This window comes from Poromitra crassiceps, assembly GCF_964638095.1.
Source record: "Poromitra crassiceps genome assembly, chromosome: 13".
NCBI lineage: Eukaryota > Metazoa > Chordata > Actinopteri > Beryciformes > Melamphaidae > Poromitra > Poromitra crassiceps.
Window position 1 is genome coordinate 17818712 of NC_139644.1, and position 18736 is coordinate 17837447.

The 18736-nt window shown below is 42.2% G+C and overlaps 3 protein-coding genes across 3 annotated transcripts; all 3 read right to left on the reverse strand.

Moving 5' to 3' along the window:
- Positions 1-364: 364 nt before the first annotated feature.
- eif3g (eukaryotic translation initiation factor 3, subunit G) lies at positions 365-4914 on the reverse strand. The gene is made up of 10 exons (XM_083648694.1): positions 4847-4914; positions 4713-4759; positions 3912-4000; positions 3252-3311; positions 2397-2501; positions 2061-2256; positions 1806-1922; positions 1520-1656; positions 557-663; positions 365-468 (listed from the first exon to the last, which is right to left on the reverse strand). Exons 1-10 carry the CDS (start codon positions 4867-4869, stop codon positions 453-455), a joined length of 897 nt encoding a protein of 298 aa, XP_083504820.1. The 5' UTR covers positions 4870-4914; the 3' UTR covers positions 365-452.
- A 1393-nt stretch (positions 4915-6307) lies between these two features.
- On the reverse strand, positions 6308-8726 carry p2ry11 (purinergic receptor P2Y11). Its single transcript, XM_083649164.1, has 2 exons — positions 8673-8726; positions 6308-7432 (listed from the first exon to the last, which is right to left on the reverse strand). Exon 2 carries the CDS (start codon positions 7391-7393, stop codon positions 6422-6424), a length of 972 nt encoding a protein of 323 aa, XP_083505290.1. The 5' UTR covers positions 7394-7432; positions 8673-8726; the 3' UTR covers positions 6308-6421.
- A 2734-nt stretch (positions 8727-11460) lies between these two features.
- Positions 11461-16305, reverse strand: ppan (peter pan homolog). Its single transcript, XM_083648585.1, has 12 exons — positions 16139-16305; positions 15751-15921; positions 15399-15500; positions 14928-14978; positions 14293-14463; positions 13997-14073; positions 13693-13800; positions 13393-13516; positions 13226-13304; positions 12916-13045; positions 12662-12822; positions 11461-12572 (listed from the first exon to the last, which is right to left on the reverse strand). The coding sequence occupies exons 1-12, from the start codon at positions 16151-16153 to the stop codon at positions 11998-12000; spliced, it is 1764 nt and encodes a 587-aa protein (XP_083504711.1). The 5' UTR covers positions 16154-16305; the 3' UTR covers positions 11461-11997.
- Positions 16306-18736: the final 2431 nt, after the last annotated feature.

Below are 18736 nucleotides of genomic sequence, written 5' to 3' on the forward strand. Positions count from 1 at the left end.
ATGCAGTTTCTTTCAGGTTTAGTCTACATCAGTGGGCCTCAATGCGGGGTCCTTGAGTGGGTTCCCAGCAAATTCATGAATTGCTAAACTTCGCTATTGCAAGAAGTTAACAATTTGAGAATGTAGATTGATTGTAGAAGAATGACTATTTTGATCAAAGTTTCACTGTTATCTCTCTACCTGCAATATGTGTAATGGAATTCTGGACAAAATTATAACAATTAAAAAAATATATCAGATTTGGGTCAGAGAATTAGGGTTCTGTGGCCCTAATGTGGACTAAACTAGGGGTCCTTGATATGAAAATGGGTGAGAATCACTGGTCTACACAATAGTGACAAGCAACAATCAGGAACAATGACAATCTCGTTCTCATAACTTTATTTAGGTAACAGCCATATTTTACAACAATAAAACCTGGCATCCTTGTGGAATATTCTGGTCAACGTCCCTCAGTTGTTTGATGGTCTGCAAATAAAATGGATTTAAACAAGTAAGTTACAGCAAGGATAATTACCATGCAAACATGTCCTGTCTTACACAATGCACTACTTACTTGGCCCATTCAACATTGAGAATAAGATGATCATATCCAAATCCTGACACTCCTGCGATGGCTCTGGCTGCATCCTCCCGGCGGTGGAAACTGATGAAAGCAAAGCCCTGGAGGAAACAAAGTCGATTGGTTTTACTGTGATCACTTCGCATATGGGACAAATTGGCTGTGCCGTGGGAGTTTTTCGAGTTTAATTGTTTGACATTGACGTAGTTGTGAAACAAAGCACATTACTTTATAAACAACTGTCAGAAAATTCAGTTAAAGGAACACTCCGTCCATTTTCAACCAGCTTTGTATCATTAGAACATCAGTAGTACGGTATATCAGAAAACTGTAAACGGTTTTGAAGTCTGTCATTTAATTTGACAGTTATTGAGTGTTAAAGTGTGGACCAGTGACATCACTGGTCCACACTAACTCAAATTAATAACTCATTAACTCAAATCAACTCTCAATAACTGTCAAACTATTCATCATTCATCTAGTTTGACAGTTATTGAGAGTTGATTTGAGTTAATGAGTTATAATTTGAGTTAGTGTGGACCAGTGATGTCACTGGTCCACACTTTAACACTCAATAACTGTCAAATTAAATGACAGACTTCAAAAAAGTTTACAGTTTTCTGATATACTACTGATGTTCTAATGATACAAAGCTGGTTGAAAATGGGCAGAGTGTTCCTTTAAGGAAGCTAGGGGCTGAACAATTTTGAACAAATGTGTAATTGCAATTATTTTGACTGATTATTGCTATTACAATATGATTTGCAATATTTGAGGGAATGATCATTTTTACATTTAGCTCTCTGATTTATGTTTGCCATTTTCAAAACTCTACCAATCAGTGTGTAGGCTTCTCTGTTGTCCAATGTGGGATTCTTCTGAAGCTATTCAGCAGTAGAAACACTTACATCCCACACTTTACAATAACACATGAGCATTCTTGAGAGGAGCACTGACCTTCGACTGTCCGGTGTTCTTGTCCTTGGCCAGGTAGATCCTAGAGATGGAGCCAAAAGGCCTGAAGAGCTCCTGCAAGTCTGTCTCTCGGGTGTCCTCAGACAGATTGGTCACACGGATGGTGGCGTTGTCATCAGCTGGTTGGGGGGGCATACATACACTGTTACGTACATTATAAATATCTCAAAGCAACATCCATGCTGCTTAAGAAGACAATGAATAAAACAACAAAATGACTGAATGACTGAATGAATGAGTGCAAAAAAGAAAGGAATACTTTACTGACATGCACCTCTCCGGTTCGGCTGCATGGACTCTCCTCTCCGCGTGCTTCCGTCCCTCAGGCTGGGGGGCACATACTTCCCAGTCTTGCTCTGTGCTGGCTGAGCAGGCTCAGGCTCCGCTGGTGATGGAAAAGACAAGCAGAATCCACCTGTCAGTGTCACATCAACTTTCACAACAAAAACCATCACCAAGTGCAACAGCAGGTCATGAAAAAACAGTAACTCCATCCATGCTGTGAACCGTGTGCTGACGGTACCTGAGCCTGCAGGCTTGTCCTTGTCTCCGGTGGAGAGGCCGAGCTGTTCAGCCAGCTCCTTCTGCATGGGGCCCAGAGTGTCCTTGTAAGGGCAGCGGGTGGTCCAATGATCCCCTTTGCAAATACGACAAGACACAATCTTCTGTCCTTTCAGTTTGTTCATGGGATCTTCATCCTGGTCTTGGGCGTTCAGGTCCTGGAAGAGGATAAGAGGAGATACTGACAAATTAACAGCTTGAACTGAATTAACAACAGACCATCAACACAGTAAAAGCATATTTGCAGGTATTGTGTGTTGTGATCCTGCTGTTATACATGAGTATCCTGGATACTCACCTCTTTGCTGGAGATGAAGGTCATGAAGACATCATCGCTGACTGTGGTGGTGGTGGCATTAGGACCTTGTGCGTCATACTCCGAGGTACCAAACTTCTTCCAGTTCTGAAATGTGATGAAAAGCAGTGTGTTATAGCCATTGCAATCATCTGGCAGGCGCTCTGTCACTTGAGACAGAGAGAGAGGTATATTTCTCCTGGATGAAATTGCGAAAATAAATCAAATGTTTTCTCAATCTTATTACATTCACTGCTGTGCTGCAGTGCTTAGGAGTATTGTAAAACAATGGAGTCAGAGCCCAGTCTGCACTATACTGTATGTCAGTGGTTCTCAAATGGGGGTCCGGGGACCCCCAGGGGTCTGTGGCACTTTGCCAGGGGGTCCGGGAAAAGTTTTCCGGAAAATATAAATAACCCCTTTTTTAGCGAAAGCTTCATAGTTCAACGAATATAGATAGATAGATTTATTTGATGATCCATTTAAAAAAAATGCCATACATTAAATGTACATGCAATTCCAAAAAGGCATCAAGGATACCACAAAAAGTAGATAAAAACTTAATTCCGTTGTGGTCCTTGGTCTTAGACATACAGTACATTAAATATACAGACATTGCACCACACATACTGTAGTTTCATAATAAAATCTGGCTATCTAGTACTAAAACATTACAGCATAAATGTTGCACTTGTATTTGAGGCAGTCGCGCACATCCAAACAAACGTAAAGCAGGTGCAGGAACCAAAAAACAGTACAGTATGAAAAAAGGAAGGTCCGCACACTGAAGCTCCAAATCTTGCACTTGTCCATTTTCAAACTGAATGTGACGGTGACTAATTTTAACTTAAAGCTGACCTTTCTCCTGGCAACAGCTTTTGAAGCTTTTCTGGTCTCAATCTTGAAGGTCCGCACAATCTAGAACAGAAAAGGCAGTGTACGCAATCAAATAAGGTTTAATTTTACAGACACAAAAATGTTAACACTATTGTGGTATGGTTTAACATTTATAAATTACATTTCATTAGCACAACAGTCTGTGCAAGCCTCAATTGAGTGCTGTTGCTGCTGCATCCTCAGGCTGTTTTACCAGTAAAATGAACCAGTCAACGCACTGCAAGGGGGCAGAGCAAACGTATAATGTATAGATTAAAATAATGACTATATCCGTTCATGTTACTGGTATAAAAGCCAACAGCAGAGCTTTTGCACACCACATACCCACACACACACATGGTGTCTGTAGGTAGACAAAGAAAGAAAAGGCCCCAGCACACCTGCTGAACTTTGATTTTAGAGCATCTTCATTATCTTTGAAAGACAACCAGGAGAAGGTCTCAGTAGCGATACTTTGTTATTGATGTGCTAACAGCAGAGTTAGTTCAGTACAGTGTACAGGATCCTTGTGTGTCTTTACTGGTACAAAAGCGATCACAGCAGCTGGAGTCAATGAGCAGTGTACAAACATGGTAAAGAACCACTAAACCATAAAAAGAAGAGGAAGAAAAATCGAATTACCTTGAACTTCTTCCCATCTTCATCTATTTTATATTCTGTAATGGTTTTGATGTTTCCTTTGATAGTTTCTTTGGGAGATGGTAGTGTACCTGCAAAAGGAGGATTAGTTTTAGCCAGACAATTGAGAGATGTCAATGAGGAAAAGAGACTCTCCTACCTACTAACGTATGTCTTTAATTTGTTTTGGTCTGGATAAGACTGTTTCACAGACTGTTGCTAGGGAACAGTTTGAAACCTAGCGTTAGCTCATTTCCTGCCAGCAATTGTATTCACAAACACTGCAACAGAAAATGTTGGGTAAATGTTGAATGTTTACATGTTTGTCAAGATGAAACGGCCTCGTGGGAAATGAATGACAAAGATGGTAAAAGTGACTGACAGCACTTTCCAGTAAGGGCGGATTTTGTGTTTTTTAGTACCAAAGGCTATCATGCAAAGGAGTTAATTTGGCTAGCCATAAAAACAAAATGAACTATTGTGTGTGGGTGTGACCGTTATCTGTGACCAAAATCAGGCTTGCCAAATTACGTTAGCTAACAACGTTGCTAGTGAATGACGCCGCCTTGTCACTGTCGACAGCCCAAAGCATATGTCTGAGGGTTGCAGCTAGGAACGATATACCAATCACACGTAATGATTCATAATCATGGTTTGAGTTAGAGAGCGAAATGAGAACACAAAATATATTCATTGAAAAGCCTACAGCCACGTGGAAATGGATGCTGCCCAGCTGGCCTCCTCAACCGGGCACCAAACTAGAAGAGATGTGCTAACATTAGCTAGCTAACGTTAGCTCTTTACCTTCATCTCCTTCCTCCTCGACTTGGTCGGCCCAGCTGGGCTTGGAGCTGCAGGATAGATTGATAAGACATGTTAGATGGTTAAAAGGCCTACAGTATGAGCATTAACCATTAAATGTTTGTAGGAAGACTCACTCGTCGTATTCAATCGACGGCATCCTCTCGACTAGCTTAGCTCCAGGATTGCAAAAGAGCGCAGTAAGTGACGTGACGGCAACTGGAGCCAGGAGCGCAGGCGCCACCAAACACACTTCCGGCCGGACCGGGTAAATTATCTCTTCTGTCTCGTTTATCTTCAAAATAAAAGTCTCTTTCTGTATACTGTTTTTGTTGAATGAATGAATGAAAGAAAGAAAGAAAGAAAGAAAGAAAGAAAGAAAGAAAGAAAGAAAGAAAGACGTTAAGTATCAGGCGGTTCAGGGAGAGTCGAAGGGAGGAAGGCAGCCTTGCATGCATGACATTCCTCTGTCTTCCTTATGGTAGAGTTGAGAGAGTGAATGAATGAGCCTGCTAGGGAGCAGGGCTGAGGGCGGAGCAGGGCTGACCAGATGAGGCAGGAAACAGTGACCCTGGAGTCAGAACAGGCAGGACTTGCTGGTCCCTGCCCTGCCCTGACCCCCATCTTCTTCACCACAGTGAGAATGGCCTGATGTTAGTTGACCCTACGTAAGAATAGCCATGCCATGCCACACTGTGTGCCCCTCAGTGCAGACCTGAACCACATGGTGCTGCCTCCTCACACTGTGGGTACTCAGATACTCCCCTGCATGGCACTCCACGTCACCTTGCCCCTCCCCAGCCTCCACCCACACACCTGCCTGTCATTGAAAAAAGTAATAGAAAAAAGAATAAAATGAAAAAAATATCTGAAGATAGTCATTGAAAAACACTACATGCAAATAAATGTGTGTGTGTGTGTGTGTGTGTGTGTGTGTGTGTGTGTGTGTGTGTGTGTGTGTGTGTGTGTGTGTGTGTGTGTGTGTGTGTGTGTGTGTGTGTGTGCGTGCACGCACACACACACACACACACACACACACACACACACACACACACACACACACACACACACACACACACAAATGAAATAAAATATTTTGTAATGTCTGTTTTGTTTTTGAGTTAAACCTTTTTCAGTACCAACAGCTACTTGTTTCAGTGCCAATACAACTACAATACAAGTGTTTCAATGCAAATGTTTCCGGTTTCCTTTTTCAGGGTATGTTTTCAAAGCCAAATTTGACTTTTGATACCAAAACCTAATACTGCCCCCCTACTGGTGCAGGGGAGGGGGAATGAGCAGAGGCCAGGATCGGATGGGAGTGGAGGATAATTCCCATCTCAGCATATTGTGGTATTATCTGGATACACGGGGTTTCCCATCAATAACTCCCAAACTGGGGACCAGGGACTTCTATCATTTCAACTGCCTCTATAGACCTATAAAATAAAAAATAAGGTTGGCTACAATGTATGAATGAGGAGTCCTTTATTACAGATCTGTATAAGCGCAGGTGTTAATGGTACAGAACAATAATACAATGTAGAAAATAGATCACTTTTGGGAAATAAGACAACGTTCCTCAGCAGAATCAAACTACTTGAATTTTCACACCATCCTGCTAATGAGGCCTCATCACTCCATTTTCTCTCTTTATCTAGCAAAAATAAACGATGCACTTTAATCTACAGAAAAGCAGTCAAACAGGAGTCCTAATTCTTTAGTTCTCCACTTCTGTTGTCCTCGGGGCTCTTCCCACAGCAAGCTATCCGGATACTGTCAAACACAGCCATGTAGAGGAGTGGGTGCATGCACATGTTCAGAACTGCCAGACACTTGGACACTTGGTAAAAATTGGAGACCAAACAGACAGGCATATTATTAAGTCTCAGGTAGTAGTAATAGTTCTTAAAGACATGGTAAGGCCCAAAGGAAACTATATAAAGCACCAGAACTGATGCGACCATTAGGGCGACCTTGCGTTTCTCCAATGTGCTTATATTTGTATTCTTCCAAACCACCCAAATCACCACAAAATACGAAGTGAAAGTAACCAAGAACGGGACCAGACACCCAAACACGGCAAGGAACAAACTATAATGGAAGTGAGATTTTGCTTGGTTCTGTTCGCAATATGATACACAGTTAGTCTTTTTCATGTCGTCCTTGGCATTGCAAATGGAGGCAAATGTGAAGACAGGAGTGGAAATGACTATGACAAGGGTCCAGATGATGACGCTGACAGCCTTGGCGTGAACGGGCCGCACGTGGTTTCGAGAGAAGAAGGGCCAGGCGAGGGCCACGCAGCGGTTCACGCTGATCCCCATGATGAAGAAGATGCTGGCGTATAAGTTGCAATTGAAGAGAAACCTCTCTATTTTACACACCGCGTCACCAAATACCCAGTGTTTGTCCCATGCGTAGTAGACGATGAGCAGAGGCAGAGTCAGGACATACAGCAGGTCGCTGATAGCCAGGTTACAGGACAGGACCACACCGGTGTGCCAGTTCCTCCTCTCCCTGGCCACCAGCAGCCACAGGGCCAGCAGGTTACCGGCCAGAGCCACGCAGAACTCAAGCCCATATACCGAGGGCAGCAGGAATGTCTGGATCTTCATACAGTCAAGCTCAGCGGTGATGTTGTCCATCATCAAGTGTGGTGTTATCAGCTGGAGGAGCTGCATTCACACAGCGTACAAAATCCAAAAATAGTTTGACATTATCTGTAAAAGGAAGTAAAATATAAAATAATTTCAATCAGGTATTTGTGAAGTCACATTACAATATCATTATGTTACAACAGAGTTAGGCTACAGACAGGGATCAAAAATGGATATCTGAAAAGGACTTTCAATCAGCCAAATTAGAATAGGCCTAATTATATTACATTTGGAGTTAATGCAGGACAAAGTAAATGGAAATGGGTAGCCTGATTATGGCTAAACAATTACATCTTTAAAAAAGCAATGCAGCATTTGTATCTAATCAGGAAATTGGATACATACAGTACATAATAAGCAAAGCTATTCTGGAGACGGTCTACATGAGTCTTATTGAAAGTATTTTGACCTTTGACATGTGCACATGGTATGAGAATCTAGGAGTTAAGAACAGAAATAGACTGTCCCGAATTACAAACATGGCGAGTAAAGTTATTGGGAAAGAGCAGGAATAACTGGGATGTATCTATAAAACACGGGTGGCACGAAAAGCCAGACAAATTGCGTCTGACCCTATAGATCCTCTTTTTACAGAGTTCACAAAAACTGCCCTCGGGAAGACAGCAGACGCTACAGAGTTCCTGCAGCAACCAAGAACATCTACAAAAAATCGTTCATACCAAACGCAATAAATCTGCTAAATTCATAAACGTCATCCACATCAGAACCATGTCCGTTATCGCTGCCTGTATTGTGCATCTTGTTCTATGTTGTATTATGTATCCTGTCATTTCCTGTGCTATGTGCTGTGTATTCTGGTGGTTGTATCATGTATCCTGTCGTTTCCTGTGCTGTGTAGGCTACTGTATTTTCTGGTGTTTGTTACATAACTGTGCCTTTCAGGTGGGCAAGCAAACCTATGAAGCCAAAGACACATTTTTCCACATTGTAGACAATAAACTGAATTGAATTGAATTGAAACAATTTATCCACAGATGCAGATTTACTAATGCCAGACCACTGTTCTTAATCTTCTTCATGAATGTGTTAATATTTCAATTTTTAATTTAATTTATATTTTGTTTTTCCTTTTTTGACTGTTTTGTTATATTTTACTGGTCAAAACGTTGACCAGTAAAACCAGTTGGCCAACTTCCTGGCTGCTTTTGATTCAAAATTTTCTAGTAAAGTTACAATATACTGTTAATGTATCAAATCTTTTTAGACAGAGAAACTAAGGATTCATTGCTGTAAAGGAGTTACAAAATGAAAACATCTGTATTGAAAACCAAGATTGACTTACTCAGAAGGCAGATTTGCTGTGCACTGAAGTTTACTAGCTGACCGCCTGTGTAAGTGTAGGCTACCACATTTCCTGAATGAAGCGTAGCTTAACAGCTCCTTTACCAGAGAATCAGTTGAGAATCTGCACAAACATCCGATAACCGTCATCAGAGCTCATACTTCCTCACATCAACTTTGTAGTTTGAGGAAGTTTAATTCTCCATGACCTGAATGTTTGCAACAGCCAATATACGCTTGTTATTAGTCATCGTGGAATTGATGAGCATGTCATCATTTAGAAAGTCAAGTACTAAAGGTTACTAAAGGGGGGGGGGGGGGTGCGGGGGGGTAGATTTGGAAAAATAAATGAATAAAGGCTAGTATACCGGTATATACACACATATATATATATAATTATTATTTTCAGAAGCTCACACAGTAAGTTTTATATTTTGATTACAGGGTTTTTGATCTATATATCAAGTTTAAGAATTTAGTCAGGGGCAAAGGCAAAAACACCCCAAGGGGCAGAAATTGCCCCCAAGATTTCCATTCAATTAATTTCCATCTCTGACTTGCACTCAGCACCTGTAAGCTAGCCTGGGTAAACCCAGCCCCCAGTGACCTGCTCTCAGGCTCACCCTGCTTACAGTCACAAGCTAGTGACTGGGAACTGAGAGAGCAGGTCACGTGGGGGCTGGGTTTACCTAGGCTACCTGTAAGCTGGTTGCCACAAGACGAAGAACAGCATTGTTGTTCACACTATATACGTTTTAGCAACTTTATGCAGTAAGTACTATATTTTAAATGCCCCAATTTATTAGACAGTGGGGGGGGGGGTTCACCCGAAAATATTTTTTAAATGTCCTATACTGATAGCCTATATAATGAACATGACATGCATGTGTCAACAGCCTCAGCTAATGTCCCATAACACTGCCAGATACTAAGATAATGTCAAGAATCCCATTTAAATGTCTGCAACGGCACCTTTTAACACATAGAGCACCCACAAAGTGGCCAAACCTAATTTATTGGGCAAAGGACATTTTAATTATTAATTATCAAATTAAATAAATTTTGTACTTTTGATGTTTTGTCCCTCTGCTGACTTTCATCAATAAACATGTCTTTCCACAAACGACCACCACTCAAGTCTTGGCCTCCATAGTGATGGATCAACACTGCCATCTGGTGTCCCATCATGGCAGTGCATTCAATGTCTTGGTCTAGAAAGAAGGGGCAAGTGCTCAGCCTTTGCCCTTCCTGTATGAAGCCTTGCTTTGCTCCGGCACCTGGACCCTTCTTTTTCATTTATATTTTGTTTTGACTGTTTTGTTATATTTTACTAGTACATTTAAAATCAAAAGCCTTCAGCAGCGTGTTGCACAACTTCCTGGCTGCTTTTTATTTAAACAATTTCTAGTAAAGAAGTTACAATATACATGTATCACATCTTTTTAGACAGAGAAACTAATGATTCATTGCTACTCAGAAGGCAGATTTGCTGTGCACTGTTTACTAGCTGACCGCCTGTGTAATTGTAGGCTACCACATTTCCTGACAGCTCCTTTACCAGGGAATCAGTTGAGAATCTGCACAAACATACGATGACCGTCATCAGAGCGCATACTTACTCACTTCAACTTCGCAGTTTGAGGAAGTTTAATTCCCCATGACCTGCATGTTTGCAACAGCAAATACACGCTTGTGAATACTCAGTGTAATTGAATGAGCATTTCATAACTTAGAAATTCAAGTAAAGGTTACTCCGGGAGGCTGTGGGTTAAATTTGGATAAATAAATAAAGGGTAGTATATTTATATATATCAAGTGTAGTAATTTAGCCAGGGGCAAGGGCAAAAACACCCCAAGTGGCAGAAACTGCCCCCAAGATTTCCATTCAATTTCAATCTCTGACTCGCACTCAGCACCTGCAAGCTGGTTGCCACAAGAAGAACACTCACACAACAGCACTGTTGTTCACACTATATACGTTTTAGCAACTTTATGCAGTAATTACGTAAGGGATAATGTATATTGAGGCGGTGATTAGGGGGAAATAATGACCAACAGGTGGATTGAGCCCGACGCGCCAGCGGAGGGCTTAATCGTTCACCTGAAGGTCATTATTTCCCAGTAATCACCGCCTCAATATACATTATCCCGCTTAGAACACGGCCTACAACTAAATCATTCAATAATCTGACAAAAATAATTATTCAAATAGATTTTTTAATAGCGTTTTCAACGACAAAGCGGTTTCATTCGTAATTGGCACACAAGACACCACAGCTGCAACTGGTTGGCCTAATTAGTAGTGTCTGCAGACAAAATGCTCTTATCAACTGATTAATCCAGGTGTGGCAGAGCAGCGGTCGGTTGTCGAGAAATAATGACCGGTGAATATTGTTGATTGACCAATCAGAATCGAGTATTCAAGAGAGCCGTGTTCTAAGTAAGGGATAATGTATATTGAGGCGGTGATTACGGGGGAAATAATGACCGACAGGTGGATTGAGCCCGACGCGTAGCGGAGGGCTTAATCGTTCACCTGAAGGTCATTATTTCCCAGTAATCACCGCCTCAATATACATTATCCCGCTTAGAACACGGCCTACAACTAAATCATTCAATAATCTGACAAAAATAATTATTCAAATATATTTTTTAATAGCGTTTTCAACGACAAAGCGGTTTCATTCGTAATTGGCACACAAGACACCACAGCTGCAACTGGTTGGCCTAATTAGTAGTGGCTTGCTGACAAAAGGCTCTTATCAACTGATTAATCCAGGTGTGGCAGAGCAGCGGTCGGTTGTCGAGAAATAATGACCGGTGAATATTGTTGATTGACCAATCAGAATAGAGTATTCAAGAGAGCCGTGTTCTAATATATTTTAAATGCCTCCATTTATTAGACAGTGGGAGGGGAGTTCACCCAAAAATATTTTAAAAATTTCCTATACTGATATATAATGAATAGGGCATGCGTCAAGAGGTCAAGAGCCTCAGCTAATGTCCCATAAGATAAGGCCAAGAATCCCATTTAAATGTCTGCAATGGCACATATTAACACACAGAACACCCACAAAATGGCCAAACCTATCTCTTAAAGCAATTTATTGGGCAAAGTACATTTTAATTATTCATTACAGTATATATAAAATAAATCTAGTACTTTTGATGTTTTGTCCCTCTGCAATAAACATGTCTTTCCACAAACCACCACCACTCAAGTCTTCACAGGCAGAGGCCTCCATGGTGATGGATCAACACTGCCATCTGGTGTCCCATCATGGCAGTGCATTCAATGTCTTGGTCCAGAAAGAAGGGGCAAGTGCTCAGCTTTTGCCCTTCCTCGGTTTGAAGCCTTGCTTTGCTCCAGCACCTGGACCCTTCTTCTTGAAGCCAGGCTTGCCTTTCTGACCCTTGGATTTGAATCCCCCCTGCATATTTTTATTCCCACTAAATGTGCCATTCCCCTCAAATGTCTTCTTTCCACCAAACCTCCTTTGCCCATCGCCAGATTTCTTAGCTCCAAATGACTTGCCTCCAGGCCCGGGTTTCCTTCCAAACGCTTTCTGCCCGTCCCCAAATCTATTCCCTCCTTTACTTTGTCGATCTCCTGGGGTTTTCCTTCCAAACGCTTTCTGACGATCCCCAAATTTATTCCCTCCTTTACTTTGACGATCTCCTGGGGTTTTCCTTCCAAATGCTTTCTGCCCGTCCCCAAATCTATTCCCTCCTTTTCTTTGTCGATCTCCTTTGTCTCTGTGCTGTCCTCCTGGGCCGTGTCTATTTGGTGACTTGGCATCTCTGTCTTTCCCTGATGATTTACCAGGGGACGGTTTCCTCTTCTTGAAGGGCCCTGAGGAATCTCCTGGGCCCCGCCTCCTCTTGGCAGCAGGGAACATGTCTGGGGGAGACGGGGGGAGACTTAATCGTCAACAGATCCCAAACGCAAGACCTGATATCTTACAGTTTGTATATACGAGTCATAATTACCTTCATCTGGCTCCTGCCCTACAGCCTGTCTGTAGTATTCCACCTCATCGTCAGATTCAACAGCAGCTGGCCGATCATCCTGCATCCCAGGATCCTCCACTTCACTGTCCTCCTCTTCAGCCTCCTGGTGCTTCCTCTTGATGCCTGCCAGGCTCTTTTTCCTGATAGGGCGCAAACACACACACACAGCGTTAAAACTAAACCAAAAGAAAGGCTACAGCAAGAGAGTCAAATTATCCTGAGGGCAGACTTACTTGTTCTCCTCTTGTTTGTCTTTCTTCTGGGCAACATTCTGCTCCTGCTTTTTCCGGCGCTGCGCTTTCTCCTTCAGCTGGGCCTCTTTTCTGTTCAGGATCTCCTGAAGCTCTTCTTCCGTCTTGGCGACTGCAAACATAGTGTATAGGAAATCAAATTTAAAGACGGACTATCAAATCATCCACATGAACCCAAGTACAGTAGCCTCTCAATGTAAGACGACTTTGGAGGAATCATGGAATTCATACTCATCTTTTCATCATGTACATCTGAAGGGCACGCAAATTAGAAAAATAAATAAGCACTCACTGACGGCATGATAGAGGACACTCCCATCTCCCATGCCTTCATGTATCTTAATGAGCTGCAGTGTCATGCGAGGACCAATCTGAGGGCGGCACAGCAGCACATGTCAGCTGTCATCCCAACATCCCTGACATATGGATCCATATATTACACTCCTTAAGCATAATTACCTCAGTCAAGCGGACGGCACTCTGTTGGGACGCCATGTTGCCACGGCCAGAATAGACCTGCGGCAGTTCAGTTATGTTGTGCTCCCCGTCTTGCTCCGCTTCACTCTCTGAAAGGTTAGCTCCCCTGGAAGTAGTTAGGGAAGAGACCGGACTATTTAGATCGAGCCCGAGTTCTTCAAATGCTACACCAGATTATTCATTTTAGAGAGGTTACAAAAATTGCTACAAAGACTAGACTCGCTGTGATACTAAGCACCGGTTTTGCCTCCGCTCTGAATGACACCTTCACAAGAATCTTACTTCATCAGCAGCTCACTGATGTCCTCAAACTTGCTCATGTTGGGGAACCTCTCCTGCATCAGCTTCTTGACCCCTCGGCTCATGCCCACGGGGACCACCTTCAGGCTGCTGCAGGGTTGGGAACACGGCGGTGGAGGTGAGTGTGGTGCTCAGTCAATAGATAATGAAGGTTTGGTTGTTTGTGTGGAGGCCCATCAGTGCGTTTACTTTGAATATGCATCACTGAACAGTCAATTCACAATCTGTCATCATCCGAGCCCATTACGTCTGTGTAATATATTATTTGTGATAAATGTATACTTACTAATGTCGAAATTCAATTTCCTGGGACGCTGCGTCATAATTCAGGAGAACACACCTCTTAATATTATTGAGGCTCACCTACAAAAAAAAAAAAAATCTAATCAGACTTAATCAAAACTATATATAATTTTGTTTTCGAATGCTGGAAGAAATCAAGGATTCAGAGGTCAGATAGCGTTTACTTTTGAAGAATCGTCAGAGGTGATCTCAGAAGACTATACTTTCATCATGCCAGGTCCAGAACCCTCAATTCTCTCAAAGTGACTATAATGCTACAGTTTGATTGGCAAAACCTACCTTGTGCACATTGATGGAAGGAAACATGTTTTGAAACATGGTGGCCATCAGTTTGACGTGCATGCCGTCAGACCCAAAGTTATTGAGGACAAGTAACGGATGATGCGTGAACTGCTGCTCATGCATCCTGTGCCTCTTCAGAGACGAAATCACATCTTTGATAAGAGAGTACTGGGGGAGGAAAAAGTACTTATATAAATAAACAGCCCAAAGAGAAATGTCAAAATAGATTTAATGCAGCGGGGCAGGACTATGTTCATTTGAAACAATATAATAAATATTAATATTAACATATTTTATTAAACATTGTTATTTGCCGAATGTCTGTGGACCCGTTTCAGTTCAGCTCAGTGTTGGGGTATCTACTGCATTCTGCTAGTTTCTCTTCTCTGTGCTTCATGAATGGCAGACAAGACAGAGAAGTGAGCTGAAGGCAGCAACATGCATACTACATAGGTGGACACACATCCAATAGTTCTGTTGACCATCTCAGCATTTTAATTTCATCATTTCTTCTTGTGCCCCCCTTGCCATCAGCCCCCCATCCCAGCCGACCCCCCAAAGCAGCAAACCTAAGGCAAACACTGCATCTACTGTATATTATTCATGTTTGCTTGTATTCATATATTATGTACCTTGGTCACTCTGAAATGAAGCGTGGGACCTTTGGGAAGTCGGGCCAGCCTCTGAAAAGAGACAAAACATATCTGGTTGGATCTGACCTGACACAGGTTTGTTATGAGACTATCATAAAGCAATTTACTTAAAAACTTTGTGTTCATACATCAGTCATTTAACATTAGCTAGTACCGTAATCACTGTTGACATTCATGCCCTAACTGAAAACAGGCAAAAGCTGAAACATTTAACAGAGTAAAATCACGACATGCTGCATAGGGCATCAAACATGTGGTTGACTGTTTGTGGAACTGAGAAGAATGGAGGGGTCCGAAGTATAGGCAATTAAGAGATTTAATTTCCAGGCAATATCAAATTGACTTCAGCATTCATCTACATGGACGCTGATAGTGTATTCAGTCATCCATCAGCGGCTTAGGATCTCCTGGGAACTGTTTTCTAATGGTCTGATTTGCCAATGATCTCACCAAGTTGAGGCTGCTAGGTGTCTTGCTGAAGATCATGAAGTGTGTCACTCCCAGTGGCCCTGCTATTGTCACAAAATCTTTCAGCACATTCTTTTTCGTGATCTGTCAGGGAAAAACATACAGAATACTGTAACAAAATCCAAAAAGGCAACAAATATTACAAATAACTGAGATTTTGTTGAAAGGCTACAAATAAAATCCCACATCATGCAAAATCCATGCAATTGTAATATATTCTAGGACACTTTAATGACTTTCCAAAACTAACTTTTTCATAAAAAAAAAAAAATGCAATTTGGGCCACTTCCAACAGAGTCTACATGCCAACAGGTTATATAAAAAATAGACGGACCTTCAATGACTCTGCAGTGAAAGGCTCCATGACTCGCCGCATGTCCTGGACGAGCTGGCCCACGTTTTTTCCAATCTGACCCCGATGAAACACGAAAGAGTGGGGGACAGTCCCGTAGCCCTCCTCGGCCACATGGTTGGCACTAGCTCTGGATTTCTTCTGATTCTTGGTCTGAAAGCACAAGATCATTATCCAGCTGAGCTAACAACGTTATTTACATCTCACTCAAACTATCTCTGTGCTAACTGGATATTACATGTTATAAATTATAGATAGATACTACCGTGTGTGCATTTATTCCGATTTAGTTTATGTCACGTTTGCTCACATCAGCTAGTTATGAAATGGCTAACGTTAGCATAGGTAGGCGAACAAAGTCCTTGCTTACCTTCGATTTCCCCATTATTCATCAGCAAGATGTAAACCTGGTAAATTAATTCAATAAAGCACGACCAACTAAGTTATTCTATAGGCACTGCTATACATAATTATTAGCAATCATAATTTCCATTCCAGAACAGACTCAACTACGCAGCAAGCAGGAGCCACGCTACTCCGCATGGCACGCTTGTGAGTGTGTTACATCCTAATATGTCCGTGTTTGTTTCTCATATGTCATTAAAATAGTTCCTAGCCTAACCTCGCGTCACCAGGCTCTTCTCGGCGAGTATTCCTAGCCACGAAGGAGTCTTCATGCTCCTCGGTCATTATGGTAATTTGGCCAGGGGAATAAAAAATAATCAGTTGCTGGTGTTGCTGGGTGTGCCATTTGAATCTAAAAATTGTTTTAAGGACCAGAAAAAGAAGGATTGTTCGATCTTGTTTTATTCAGCTGAGAAATAGATAGGCTACAGTAGTTTCGTTTTATAAAAAATAGATGGCAGGCCACAGCTAATCGGCAAATAAATGCGAAGTTTATTTGTTCAATTTATTCACATGTGAAATGTGAATAAATACATGTACAGTTATTAGAAACAGTTAATTTCCATAATGGAACTAACTAAGTTGCAACTAAATTAGATTATTGTAACTAATTTTATTCCAGACTCAGTCGGCTGTAGATGGTAGGCTACAATGCTGTTAGCCTACAAGTTCCAGTTTTACGATTTAATATTTCATTGATAACTCCTTCTAACGCCAACTGGTCCCTCCCCTGCATGTGGTGGCTGGTACCGAGGTCCAGGTTGGTCACAAAGGAGGATGGCCTGGAGCCTAGCTCAGCATACATTGGGCAGAAGGCAGGGACACAACCTGTCCATCACAGGGCTAAGACAGATGGCAAAACTGGTAGACACCCACACAAACACAAAGAGAACATGCAAACTCCACGAGAGCTTCTTGTGAGGTTGAGCCACCATATGAATCCTCTCCTTATTATACTAGTGAGATAATATTTGATTGCAATAGCAATTTTCTAGATACTCAAAGTGCTTCACATAGCGGGGGCCGGGGGGGACTCAACTCACCCTCCACTGATGCGATGTGTAGCACCCACCTGGGCGATAGTGGACAATTGAGAACCGAATGTGCCATTTAAGTAACAGGGATGATTAGCTGGCCATGATAGAAGGAAGGCCTGTCTGGGAATTTAGCCAGGGCAGGTTACACCCCTACTGTTGCAAAGTGCTGATGGGATCTTTAATGACCACTGAGAAGTTTCATCCGAAGGACAGTGCTCACTCAGAGGACAGTGTCCTTGTCTCTGCCCTGGGGAATTGGGGGAGATTATGAGACCAGAGGGGAAGAGCGCATCCTAATCCTCCCAATTTCTCTTCTCTTCTTCTCTTCTCTTCTCTTCTCTTCTCTTCTCTTCTCTTCTCTTCTCTTCTCTTCTCTTCTCTTCTCTTCTATTCTATTCTCTTCTCTTCTCTTCTCCTCTCTTCTCTTCTCTTCTGAGCTGACCTTTTTGCCATATGGAGGGGAGTGTAGCCTATAGCAGGTTGGTGGCAGAGGGAGGAGACAGTGCAGGGTTCCTCCACTGAGATCCAAACTAGAGAATATGGCATTGGGAGGCGGTGTCATTGGCCTTTGTAATTATGTGTCTCCTTTAGAGAGCATGTGGCAGAGATCAAGTTAGGGGCGTGGTCTAGCTGCTGACAAAACGTGTGTGTCCGCATCATTTTGTGTCTGCTGGAGTTTTCTCTGTGGCCCGAGTCTCCTCGTGTTCTTCGGCCCTTAAGACTTTCAGGGGCCTGGTTCATACGGCTGTGTGCAACACCACAGAGGACCTTTCAGGACCTTTTTCAGAAGAAGCTCATTTTTGTGACCCTTAATGATCTTTGAACATGTGATTTCAAAATGTTTTAGTCACATCTTTACATCCTTGAGTCCAGGGATCGGCAGTTCCACGGGATCAGAGCACAGAGATCCAGAATTCTTCTCAGCTGCTACGGTGAGTTATGAGCCATGACTTGTCTCAAATTATGTGGGAAGAGACAGAATCCACTTTCAAGTATAGGCTAGACTGGAATGTATTGGCACCTAGATATCAGCAAACTCAAACTGGGTTTAGCATCCAAAGCTGCACATGCCTGGTTGAATTAGTGGTACAATTAGTTAACTCATATTATATTTTTTAAATAAACTGTCAGAACATCTCTGTCTATATCATACATGAACAGGATGATTCTTCGATGTATGGACAATGAGAAAATGATACAGCCGACTTCTGTGTGAGATGTCAATGTTGATGTTTTATGGTGTTGACTATGGCTGTTTTGGTGAGATGTGGAGCTAACTGTGAAAGGATTCTGTTGACCATGGGATGGAGGTGTGTTGATTCTGGCTGGTCTGTGTTGACTGTCGTCCCTTCAGTGTTGACCCGCTAATAAATTCCTGGGAGGGCGAAAGACTCGGATCTTGTGTACTTTCACCTGGCAAGGGAACATCTGGTGAACATTCAAGACCCAGAAGACTGTGTGGTCTTTTTCTTGAATAGGTGATTGTAGTTGAGGGACAGACATTTTGGTAAATGATTAGGTTTCAC